Genomic DNA, 13,080 nt, shown 5'->3' on the forward strand with positions numbered 1-13,080 from the left:
TCTGGTGAGACTCTAAAAAGAGGCATAAATGTGCAGCCACCAATTACCAACTAGCTCCCAGCAGTGCATTGTGCTCCTGATCCTACCTAGGTATGCTTTTCAACAAAGGATACAAAAAGAACAAAGCAAATTAGATACTAAAAGTGAACTGGAAAACTGCTTAAAATCACATGCTCTATCTGAATAATGAAAGTTTAATTTTGACTTTGCTGTACCTTTAACCTGGCAAATCTTTTAATGTCAGGAATTATTATTGCTATTATTTATCAGTAAATGTATTCCATAATCCTGACTTTGATCAAGGGAGTGCAACTTCATTTAATATGTTACTATGTAGACCTATTTCGAGTTGCACACTCCAGTGCTATCTTAATAAAATGTAATCAGTATCTATTTTACTAAATATATATTATTCCATACACAGGTGTAGAAACGATATCAGTCCAAATAAGGTGCAATTATAATACTGAAACAAATCCTCTGCCACTGTAGGACACCGCTGTTCAACTAATAAACTAAAGTTGTAAAAAACAATTGGGTTACGTAGCATGTGAGAAAGCGCTGGCAATATCCATTATAAAAGACATCTTCATGCCACATTTTCAGCAATAAAGTAAAACTATTTTTTTCTCTCCTGATTTGTGTACTCATAGCCCAAGTCAAGCAAAACAACAAGGGGCAGATTAATATACTTATTTGTTTTAAACAAGGACAAACGTATAATGTGTAAGAAAATGTGGACTTGTTTAATAGCAGCACATAAAAACATCCATTTGAAAACATTCTGTGCTATATGTAGAAAGACCATTAACGTGCAGGTGTTCTATTTGAAGCAAATATAAAATAAAACATAAAAATGCTTCAGTCCTAACATCAAATAGGCACAGATTTTCACATGCAGTAAAGCATTCAGTGGAAAGAAAACTGTAAAAAAAATAATGAAATTGTTTCTGTTTATTTAGAATACGCATCCTGATTTTAATTAACAGGCAGCCTAGCTTTTTAACTGTTGGTACATTTTCCTTGGGGTACTTGAAGCATTTATGTGATATTCCAGTGCTTGCTCTTCTGCTTTTTCCCTTAAGCAGCTAAGGCAAACACATACTTCCAGATATTTCTTGGAGGCTTTCCAGGACTGGTTTGTGAGGGAAACTTGTGGGTGGTGAGCATGGGTACTTTGTGGGTGGAGCCAAAGCCAAACAAGAGAAACTAAATTATGTTCCATGGGTGGGGTTAGGTGTTTAATTTGCAGTCTATACGGTGTCCATTTTAGGACATCCTTGCTTCCTCCTCCTAAACTCCCTTCTCCATCCAAAACTCCATGCTCCCTCCTGCAAAACTTCCTCCTTTCTCCTCCCTCCTCCATCCTTTAAAACTCCATGCTCCCTCCTGCAACACTCTCACCTTTCTCCCTCCTACATCCTCTAAAACTCTATGCTCCCTCCCTGAAAACTCCATTGTACCTCCGTTATCAGACATCAGGAATCAGGTGTCAGGCATCAGGTGTCAGGCATCAGGTGTCAGGCATCAGGAGTCAGGCATCAGGAGTCAGGCATCAGGAGTCAGGCATCAGGAGTCAGGTATCAGGAGTCAGGTATCAGGAGTCAGGAATCAGGAGTCAGGAATCAGGAGTCAGGTATCAGGAGTCAGGTATCAGGAGTCAGGTATCAGGAGTCAGGTATCAGGACTCAGGTGTCAGACATCAGGTGTCAGACATCAGGTATCAGGACTGAGGTGTCAGACATTAGGTATTAGACATCAGGTATCAGGACTCAGGTGTCAGACATCAGGTATTAGGTATGACATTAGGTATCAGGACTTAGGTCCAATATACAATCCACAATGAAATAAGTTTGAGCGTTTAGGCAGAAAACACATCCAAATAATAATGTTTATCAGTTCAGTATTATTGTTGTTGTCTATATCTGAAATTGGACTTACATATCACAAAACAACACATACAAGCTGCGGGTATACTGCAAACAAATTGTAAAGAAACCTCACGGTTCCGAGTAGCACAGTGTTTGACTCGCCATAAACACCTGGTCATTGGGTATATTCACTAGGCTACACTTACCAAATACCTTCCTTCAAGTGTAACTATCAAGGCAGTTTTCTTACCCGATACCTCCGGATCCTGGATTCCAATACCGGACCTCTGAACTCCCAAATGCTCGCCTCCGTTGAGCTACTTGGCTGTGTGTCGTATGGCATTCTCTGTCTGTTGGACCCTGTGCTCATTGGATAGGTGTGTGTGTGTACAGCCCACCAATCCTGAACAGGCACTCCGCTAACGATCCGTGCTCACTGTATGGCCCCAAGTGCAAAGTGAAACAAAAAGTAGTATGGAGCACCAGATCAGCGGTTAAAATAAAATGACTTTATTAAGATACATATTTAAAAGTAAAGCATTCAATATGAAGATCAAGTGGAAAATCTTTCCAGCTAGTGAAAAACAGCTTATGGCTAAGAGTACGGCATGAAGCCGAAACGCATCAGCCGTTTTTCACTAGTTGGAAAGATTTTCCACTTCCTCTTCATATTGAATGCTTTACTTTTAAATATGTATCTTAATAAAGTAATTTTATTTTAACCGCTGATCCGGTGCTCCATACAACTTTTTGTTTCAATCAGGATTTAGGTGTCAGACATCAGGAGTCAGACATCAGATGTCAGGAGTCAGACATCAGGGTGAAAAAATATCTGATCATAATGTATATGCATTGTTTTCATCAGGCAATCACATAATCCATCAATTTACAATGCCATCCTATTATATTTTTTCCAAAATATTAGCTATCCACAGTCAGAAGCTTTTATAGCGCAGTCATAACTTTTTTTTTACGTTATACTTGTTATTGCAAAGATTTACAAAAAAAAAATATATATATATTTGTTAGATTTAAAAATATATATATTTTAGCTTGTAGTATATAAACTCCTGAACATATATATATATATGACAAAATTTAAAAAATATACAAGGATTGCTTTTATATTTCATGGATTGTGTTGTGATATTGTGAGATGCCTATGTCTGATGCATGAGAATGGATGGAGTTTGTTAGGAGGGAGGATGGAGTTTTGTTGGATGACTGACAACGTTTTTTAGGAGGTAGGAGGGAGTATGGGTTGTTGATTGACAGATTCAGAGGAGAATGGACACCGTAGGGAGGAGTTTTCTCCACCTTCCTGTCAATCTCCCTCAGTCATGCAATGAATCACTGTGCTTCCTCCTCATAAACTCCTCCCTACCTCCGTTATCACACATCAGAAGATATTTCTGTTTTGTGCCTTTTCGACACCTTTAGGGGTGGGGTTATTTTTTAGTGTAACCCCCCCTTTCTTTCTCAGAGACTTTAATCTTTTCTTTGATAGCAGGTTAAGATTAACTCCAGATCAGAAATTTCAAAGCTTTTATGGAGAAGAAAAATAAAATTACAGCAGTTGCGGGTAAAAAATGTGATTATAATTTTATTTGCATTTTTTTTTGTAAAGTGGAAAGAAAAAAAATGTTTAGGCTGTACCATACAGTAAATTATTTATATATAAACATACAGGCATCTACTTATCAAGCCGTTAACTTACTTGCATTCAACGGCACCAATACGCTCCCCTAACATCGCGGCCACGGACCTGAATATGCTCTCCAAAGTTACCAAAAAAGCTGTCAAAATGCCACGCACCAAGTACAGGCAGATGAGCAGCGGACTGTTGTTAACTAACAGTCATCGATCTCGCTTCTCTTCGGCTTTTTCCCAGCTTTATTGGTATACTGTCACTTAACACCCTCTAAACTGTCACTAAACAAGTCTAACCCTAACCCTAACACCCCCTAACAAATATAATTTAAAGAAATCTAAATTAATATTCCTATCATTAAATAAATTATTCCTATTTAAAACTAAATACTTACCTATAAAATAAACCCTAAGCTAGCTACAATATAACTAATAGTTACATTGTATCTAGCTTAGGGTTTATTTTTATTTTACAGGCAAGTTTGTATTTATTTTAACTAGATAGAATAGGTTTTAAATAGTTATTAACTATTTAATAACTTCCTAGTTAAAATAAATACAAAAGTACCTGTAAAATAAAACCTAACCTAAGTTACACTAATACCTAACACTACACTATAATTAAATTAATTCCCTAAATTAAATACAATTAAATACAATTAAATAAAATTATCTAAAGTACAAAAAAAAAACCCCCACTAATTTACAGAAAATAATAAACAAATTACAAGATTTTTAAACTAATTACACCTAATCTAATCCCCCTATCAAAATAAAAAAGCCCACACAAAATAAAAAAGCCCTACCCTACAATAAATTACAAATAGCCCTTAAAAGGGCCTTTTGCGGGGCATTGCCCCAAAGTAATCAGCTCTTTTACCTGTAAAAAAAATTACAAATCCCCCCAACATTAAAACCCACCACCCACACAACCAACCCTACTCTAAAACCCACCCAATACCCCCTTAAAAAAAAACTAACACTAACCCCTTGAAGAACACTTTACTGGGAGAAGTCTTCACCCAACCGGGCCGAAGTCCTCAACGAATCCGGCAGAAGTGGTCCTCCAGACGGGCAGAAGTGGTCCTCCAGACGGGCAGAAGTCTTCATCCAGATGGCATCTTCTATCTTCATCCATCCAGCGCGGAGCGGCTCCATCTTCAAGACATGCGACGCGGAGCATCCTCTTCAGCCGACGTCTTCTTGCTGAATGATGGTACCTTTAAGTGACGTCATCTAAGATAGTGTCCCTTAGATTCCGATTTGCTGATAGAATTCTATCAGCCAATCAGAATTAAGGTAGAAAAAATCCTATTGGCAGATGCAATCAATGGGGCTGTGTTAAGGAGTTTTACACTGTTTATTTGCAGGTGTTAGACTTTTTTTCAGCCGGCTCTCCCCGTTGATTCCTATGGGGAAATCATGCACGAGCACGTTACACCAGCTCACCGCTAACGTAAGCAGCGCTGGTATTGGAGTGCAGTAAGGAGCAAAATTTTGCTCAACGCTCACTTCTTGTCTGGGTTGTAAAAATCCGTAATACCAGCGATGTCTGTAAGTGAGCAGTGAGCATAAACTGCTCGTTAGCACCGCACAGCCTCTAACTCAAAACTCGTAATCTAGGTGATAGTTATTACAACAAATCTGATTTTTTTCCTCAACATTCTCCTATATTGGAAAGAGGAGCAGAACTAATTCTCTAATGGTTGTAAAAACCCGTAATACCAGCGATGTCTGTAAGTGAGCAGTGAGCATAAACTGCTCGTTAGCACCGCACAGCCTCTAACTCAAAACTCGTAATCTAGGTGATAGTTATTACAACAAATCTGATTTTTTCCTCAACATTCTCCTATATTGGAAAGAGGAGCAGAACTAATTCCCTAATGTTCTTAGAAGAAGAAAAAAAAAAAGCTTAGAGGTTAAAACTTAACATGTTGAAGGTTCTTATATGAACACATACAAACTTTAAATGAGATCTATATGATATCCTTTACTTCTCGGGGACATTCCCTTTTTCTCTTTTCTTTTCCTTCCCTTCCTCCTTTGATTTTTCCCTTACATTTTTACTATTATTTATTTTCATCTCATAACATAACAATGTTAAGGTACGTTAATTTGCACACTATTTTCTGATGTAAATAATTATGTCAGAAAGTCGGAACAATAGCACTCCATGTGTGCCACTGTACCTTAGGTATAAGACGCATGTAAGACATTCGGCGAAATTATAACATAGACCGCATAGTGTTTTACTTGTATGCGACGCTTGTAAGACTTTTGGCGAAATTATAACATAGACTGCATAATGTTTTATTTGTATCGTGGGTTAGCAATAGTATGATGAGCTTTAAGTCAGGTCTGAGATGTCAGTAATGTATATCGTTTACGATAACCATATGAGGATACCGCCCCTGGCCTGCCGTCACCTACCAATCATGCTGATGAGAGCGGTATGTACATGCCCCTAGAATACACAAGCTCTTATAATTTGTCATCCAGAGGGGCAGGACTGGCAAATGTTAGTGCCAATTGGACAAACAGCCTCTATATCAGAATTGGCCAATATGAGGGTGTTGTTGAACCAGGTAGCCTCTGATTGGTTGAATATCATAGCTTGTGGGTGTATAAGATATGGTGGCACCCGGGCTTTGGTTTGCTTATTTTCAAAAATTCAAAACATTGACAAAGGCTGCTTAGACAGATGAAACACGTTTGTTGTAATATACACTTTTTCACATGTCTCTCACCCCTGACACCACCAGATATCGGCCAGGAAACAGGGGGATGATTGCTCATTTTTAATTTTGAAGTTATTGTGACTTGTTTGTTATTTGGAGAATTTTGATTCTCTCTTTAAATTATTATTAATTAAAGTTTACAGATTCTAACTAATCATTACTACTCCTCTAATAGGGAAGCGTGCTTAGGTTTAAACCCCCACTTTGGTTGGTCCTTTTCAAACTTTTTGCTATCATCTCATAACATAACCTGAATATATTTTGTACTGATTTCAGTGTATTTTGACATACTGAGATGTCACTTTATATATTATTCCAAAAAAATGACTTTGTAAGAATTTATGATTTTATTGTTCTTATCTGTATGTTGTTGTATTCAAAACAATAAAAATATTTAAACTAAAAAAAAAGTCACTTACCAAATTAACTACATTCTAGCCAATCTGCTGCTATTTCATAGTTAACTACATATGAGTTCTGCAAGTTTCAATCCTAGTTAATCAAAACTATTTGCTAAATAGTTATCCTGTGTGCCACAGTCTTTCAAACTAATGGACTGAGCTCTAAACACAGTCATTAAACCTCATTGTTCAGGGGAAAGATCTTTTTTTTAAAATTACGGAACAAACATCACAATAGTAAAAAAAAAAAAAAAAAAAAAAAAAAAAAAGGAAAAAATCTGGAAAAAAGAAAAATATTATTCTGCTTTTATTTGCAAAAAATAAAGAGAAGGTACATAAGTACAGACAAGTGAAGAAAGTGCTGTGCAATTTTCTATCAACAAAAAGTAAATAAAGGTAGTTACCACTAATCAAACAGTTCATTGTTCTGTGTTGTACTTAGAGAACTATTTTCTCCTTCAGCTTGTAAGGAATAAAACCACTGCATTAGTTATTATAGCAAAGGCACATGTATGTTCTCCTTATTGTGTTGCACAGAAGTAGTAAACAATTACTTGCTGTACATGTCTTGTCTAAGGTTGGGTTATGAGGATAACATCATGCTAAGTATTTTAAAAGGACAATAAAGTCAAAATAAAACATTCAAGACTCAGATAGAGCATGCCATTTTATACAGCTTTCCAATTATCAAAAGCCCTTTGTTCTCTTTGTATCCTTTGTTGAAGAGCAAAACTAGGTAGGCTACCAGGAGCTGAGGCGTGTGCTCGTACCTATGGCAGCAGTGTTTGCAACTACGTATAACTTTTCTATAAATATTGTTGCAAACACTGCTGCCATATGCAAGTGCACACTCATGAGCTCACCAAGGATAACTATTTTACAAAGGATACAGAAAGAAGTAAGAAAAATTAATAACAGAAGTAAACTGGAACGTTGTTTAAAACGTAATGCTCTTGCAATCCATTTGAGTTTACTTTTGACTCTGACTTTGCTGTCTCTACAAGTCTGTGCTGTAAATAATGGTAATGATTGTGTTGTTAAAAAAAATATTATTAATATATATATTTATTTCTAGGCTAATGATTTATACCATATACATAACTGTATAGAAAATCCTTCACGTTGGTTAGGATAGGTATTTTATTCTCTATTTCTGCTGTAATATAGTTCTTCATCACTCTAAACCTCAACTATATAACAAAAAATATGTAGTTATTAGAGAAATGTATTTGTTTTACCTTAATTCATTCACATAAATTCTTCTGTTCCTATGCACAATTAAAAAAGTTGGTTTATATCAATATCCTAAGCCGTCAAACAACTCGTGAGAGTAGCTTAAACTATAGCGATTGTGTTGGTTAGACAAATTTAATGAGACTTAGCACATATTGACCTCTTGGTATTGCAATGAATCTATTATAATTATCTAGTTTGTGCTTTTTCCTTTAACATTGATGGCGATTTTCTTTTTCTTTTGTTGATTCACGTACTAGCTTTATCTGTATAAGTATCTGTACGGCAAAATAGAAAAGGCAAGCTAAGCAGCAAGTGACAAATAGAGGTGTATCAAATCAAGCTTGCATGATTGGTAAGCAAATACACACCTCCAACCACTCCTCTAAGGCAAACAATGAATAAATGGTGTAGAGCTCAAACAGTGGTTGACAGTCCTGACGAGGCCCCTACCGCATAGCATTGTGGGGCGAAACGCGCGTCGACAAAGTCATTTCAAATCCATGCAGCTACTGTGAAGCACCTGTACAAACTTATGGTGCCATATTTTAAAGGTCTGGAAAGAATCTGGCAGAGGCGAGAGGAGTCCATAAAGCCTGCAAATGGAGTCTCATGTTTAGCCTGTGTTCTTAAGAGCAAAGTTACGAGATGAAAAGCTTTAGGTGAGACTGGATGTTGGAGGAGGAGTCACAGTCCGTTACCTGTAATGCCTCAAAGATAAACCTTTTATACCCGGACTTTGCTGCTGGATGGTACAACTAAACAAGGTTGTATGCTTTTGTTATAACAAGTTTGCTACTTTGGATATATCAGTCTGTTTCATCAAGATCTATAGCAACTGTGAAGCTGACATTTTTTGAGGATGCTTTTACCTCGGTTATTTCAGCTTTATTGAATTTACGGCATTATCCCCATAAGTGACTGTTAACCATTTCAGTTTTCTTATCAAGGATATCCAACATGTTTGATTTTCTTAACATCTGGGATTTTGCTTTGTGAACAATTGCCTTGCTACATATTTTTTCTTTTTTTTTTTTTTAACATAGATTTTTATTGAGGTTATGCGAAACATTACAGCTTGTTTTGAGTAACATGTCATAAGTCAAACTTAAAATGGTACAATACAATTCAGCGATTACATTATAGATATACAAGATTCGCATTATAGTAGATGCTGACAGAATACTGAAACCTCTTTTTCTTTTTAACGTGGGCTAAACAAAGTCTGTACCCTCACCTGACATTATAGGCAACTATTGTGCCTTGATAAACTTGTAATATATTCTAGAGAGGGGAATTTAAGTTACTGGAGCGGTCCCTGCAAGACCTGTAATCTTAGATGAGTTTATTACATAGATATACATATATAGTAGTCAGGATTACAGTATAGTTCACAATGGGAACATCAGGTAATGTATAGTTGTAACTTATAAAATAAAAAATCTTAGGATGCAGTATAGGCAAGATTAACCGCTTAATTCGACCTCCAGATCGAGGAGGTATATTAAATATAAGGGGGGGGGGAGGTTGTTACTTAGATATAGTATGATAAACAGCCTATGTTCAAGAATAACAGTAAGTTCTGTGCCTATAGTGAGGGGCAAGGACAATTATTGTATGATGCCTCTAGATACTAATGCTGAGATGTGGCTAGGCTATTAGTCTATATAAGGAGACTCACGGGAGACCAATTTTGATAGTACAGGACCAGCCTGTACTGAGAAGCCTGACTAGTATTTCAATATGTTTATATTAGGCTGTAAGGTTGTCTTCTGCTCCCACTAGTTATCTCTTAGGGTATAATAAGAGGACAGGCACAGTAAATAATAACCACAGTCTCATAAACTTTTAGAAAAACCAAAAAATAGGTGTGCATCCTGCCGCCTGGGCACGGGCCCTATACCCATCAGCAGGAGAACACCTAGAGATGGGTATACTAGGTAACCATGTCATAGGGAATAACACAGTAACCTCCATTTATCATAGCAAAGTCAGAGACAATATCAGTGGGGGATACAGTGAAGTCCTATGGCTATCTGGCTATAGGTGATCTGGGTGCCTCTTCATGCAAGTCAGATAGGGTGTATTAGCGCAATGCAGGGGCGGGTGTAATTCAGCTTTACATTTGCCAACTAAACAGTGAGTTATGCGCCTAAGGAGCTGGTACAGTGTGGGCATTCAATCAACCATACTCAAAATATAATATCAAAAGCAGGTTTGTATAGAATTAGGGCACACAGCATATTCAGAAAGAGTGAAAACATAAGCATGCTAACTGAGAGCTTGATTACATAGTAAGAACAGGAACAATGTGAGCAACATTAGGAGTACAAGGCATCTGGCGGGAAAACAAACTGTCTGAATCATGAACCTGTATCAATAAAGGTCTATCCTCGCTGCGCAAAATGTTAAAAACAAAACAGATAGTGCTACATACTAATTCAAACACAAAAGCTGACAGCTAAACACCTTGCCAATGTCATGTTTGGGAGAAGATTAACCATTTAGGAATAGTGGGAGGATTAAGGTCCTATGTATCTAAAGCAGCAGGTCCTTATTTCTATATCATAGCCATAACAAAATCTCCTAGGGGAAACAATGCCATAGTAAACTTGGTTTCTGCCATGACTATCCCACCTCGTAGTAATTTTCCAGAAACTTGTGGCTATAATATAATACATGAGCACTGCGTTAAGCTTAACTATAACAAAGCATGTTAAACATTTGATTGAGCACGTTATTATTATGAATACTTGCACTTCCCAAAATAATTTTAAAAGAAAAGCATAGGTTATACGAGAGCAATGCTGAAGCATTCACGGATAAATAACTGTATGGAGCACACAGCAGTAAACTGGGTGAATAGGGAAAACATAAACACAAACTAGTCTGTAAAGATGTGCCAAAAGGCTGCACTCCTTGCTCTTGTTGACAGCACGTAGGTAATGTCCGGATTAGCCTATGCCTCCACGGAGGCCACAAGGAGCATACTGCGCTGACTGCAAAAACTCCAGCACTGACCGCCAACCAGTAATACAGTCACTGCTCAATATAAGGCCCACTGGCAAGCTGTCGCATTTACAATCCTGCGTTCTTCGGCCGATTATCAACAGTAACCTGGAGCGGTATGGAGTGTAAGTCAGCTTCTCCTTATTAACCTGTTGCTCTGTCATCTGTGCGGTGACCTGTGTATTATTTTCGGTCAGCAGAGTGGCGTGTAGTGCAACTGACTTACGGTCATTAGGAATTGGCATACTGATCCGCACCTCATCAGAGACAAAGTGTGATCCTAAGTCTCTAGTCTCCTTCATGATAGCTGAGATGAAAGTGCCCGTTTGCCTTGGTAGGTGATCATTTATCTCTTGCGGCTCTCCTGCACGGCAGTGATCAGGGTGTAATATAGACGGCTCCTCTATGCGCAGTTTGCGGGAAGATGTGGGAGGATTCAGTGGTAAGTGGAGTACAGATCTGAGTTCGCTCACACACTGGAGGAATTGCTGCTTGGTTAGCCTTAGGATTGGTGAGTCCCATGCTGCCGCGGTCTCCATATTGCGTTGCAATAGCATTCTGAGATTAATGCCTGTTCTAGCGGTCCTGCTCCAAAGTGCTCCCTCGACAGCTGAGAGGGCAACATGCTTCTCCACAATCTATTTCCTCAGCAGTTAGGCTAGATTTCGGCTCGATACCTATGTGTTAAAGATGATGGTCGCTTCCAGAGTGATTAGGTTGTAGGCCTGTGATCCAAATGGTAGAGTCTGTTCATCAGGAGGGTATTCTACTCCCCCACTGCAAACACCGATATCTCAAGGGCTTCTGTGCTACAAAAAATTGTGTTATTTTGGGAATCTGAACGGTCAGAAGAATTATTTTTCAAAAAGTTTAGCCGGAGCTACTGTAAGATGCGACCGTTCAGTTCCATAGTTGGCTCCTCCCCCCGCTACATATTTTTTCAAGCATCCTATTTGCAACATGTTGCAATATGTATATATTGTATCTTATGCTATACGCTTTGTAGTCATAAGTTTAAGTGTGTATTAGTAGTACTTTACTTGCTATAGGCTATCCACTGCAGTGGCATATCTTCATTTAGGCACTAGCATAATTTTTTTTGTTTATTTATAGGTTGGTTTTATAAATAAATTCATTGTATATTCATGGGACCGATGTGTGTTCATGTCTCTCTGTCCAATAAATTATCTCAGCCTAAGAATCTACATATTAGATCAAGAACCAGATTTATTTTGAGTGCTGATTTCCCCTTCTTTTTTCACAGTATTCTCATACAGCTCTGCTGTGTCTATATATATATTTTTTCTCCTATAAAAAATATTTTGAGTTTATACTAATTAAGGGGTCTGCACCAGGCCTATGATCTGCCTCTGCGATCTAGGTCTCATTTTATCTATTTGATAATATACCTTAGGTTTTAAAAGATTACTTTATTGTCTCTCTCCCTAAAATGTTATATTTGCTCTATTAATATATATATATATACAGTATATATATTTATATTCTTACATGAAAATGGAGCAAAATAAATTATGCATTTGAACTCTATTAATTATGTGAATTGGAATTGCAGTTTTGCTAACACAATCCCAGTGGCTAGTTGCTTCGTTCCTGTAAATAAAAAAGTTATTAAATTAGACATCTGAAATTTGCCTACCGAATACTCAAAACAACAAAAGCCAATACTTTACTGCAGTTTCTCAGTTGGGAGTAGGAGATCTAACTACCCTTTGTAGCTTAAACTCATAAGTAAAGCCCCACTTACAAGCTCCAAACCTTGTCATTTGGATTACTTTCAAATGTTTCACTAATTCAAATACTAGAGTATAAAAAAGCCACCAGCTATTTACATACCAATATCGTAGGCCAGGAAGTCTGCTGAAAAACACTTGGCACCATTGCTCAGAGATGTATCATTATGTGTATTTCCACCAAATACCAGCATGGCGCCACTGATGAGAACAGCCGAATGCAGATATCGGGCATGGGCACTCTCCTTCAAAATCGTCCTGCAAAATAAAAACAAGGGAGAAAAAAAATAAGAAAATCAACCAAATAGAAAATATATGAAAATCATCTACCAAGTCAACCATTTCACTCTAACGACATTTACCAAAATACTGAATACAGAGAGCAAATAAAAATATTCCAGACAATTTTCAAGGACAAGTATTTTTT

General features: G+C 37.4%; 1 protein-coding gene across 1 annotated transcript in view; it reads right to left on the reverse strand.

Moving 5' to 3' along the window:
• The window catches only part of ATRNL1 (attractin like 1), a 1,671,159-nt gene that overhangs the window by 1,311,823 nt on the left and 346,256 nt on the right, over positions 1-13,080 (reverse strand). Inside the window, exon 10 of the mRNA XM_053692689.1 lies at positions 12,757-12,911. Coding sequence (XP_053548664.1) covers positions 12,757-12,911 — 155 coding nt within the window. The remainder of the gene's footprint in view (positions 1-12,756; positions 12,912-13,080) is intronic.

This window comes from Bombina bombina, chromosome 9, assembly GCF_027579735.1.
Source record: "Bombina bombina isolate aBomBom1 chromosome 9, aBomBom1.pri, whole genome shotgun sequence".
NCBI lineage: Eukaryota > Metazoa > Chordata > Amphibia > Anura > Bombinatoridae > Bombina > Bombina bombina.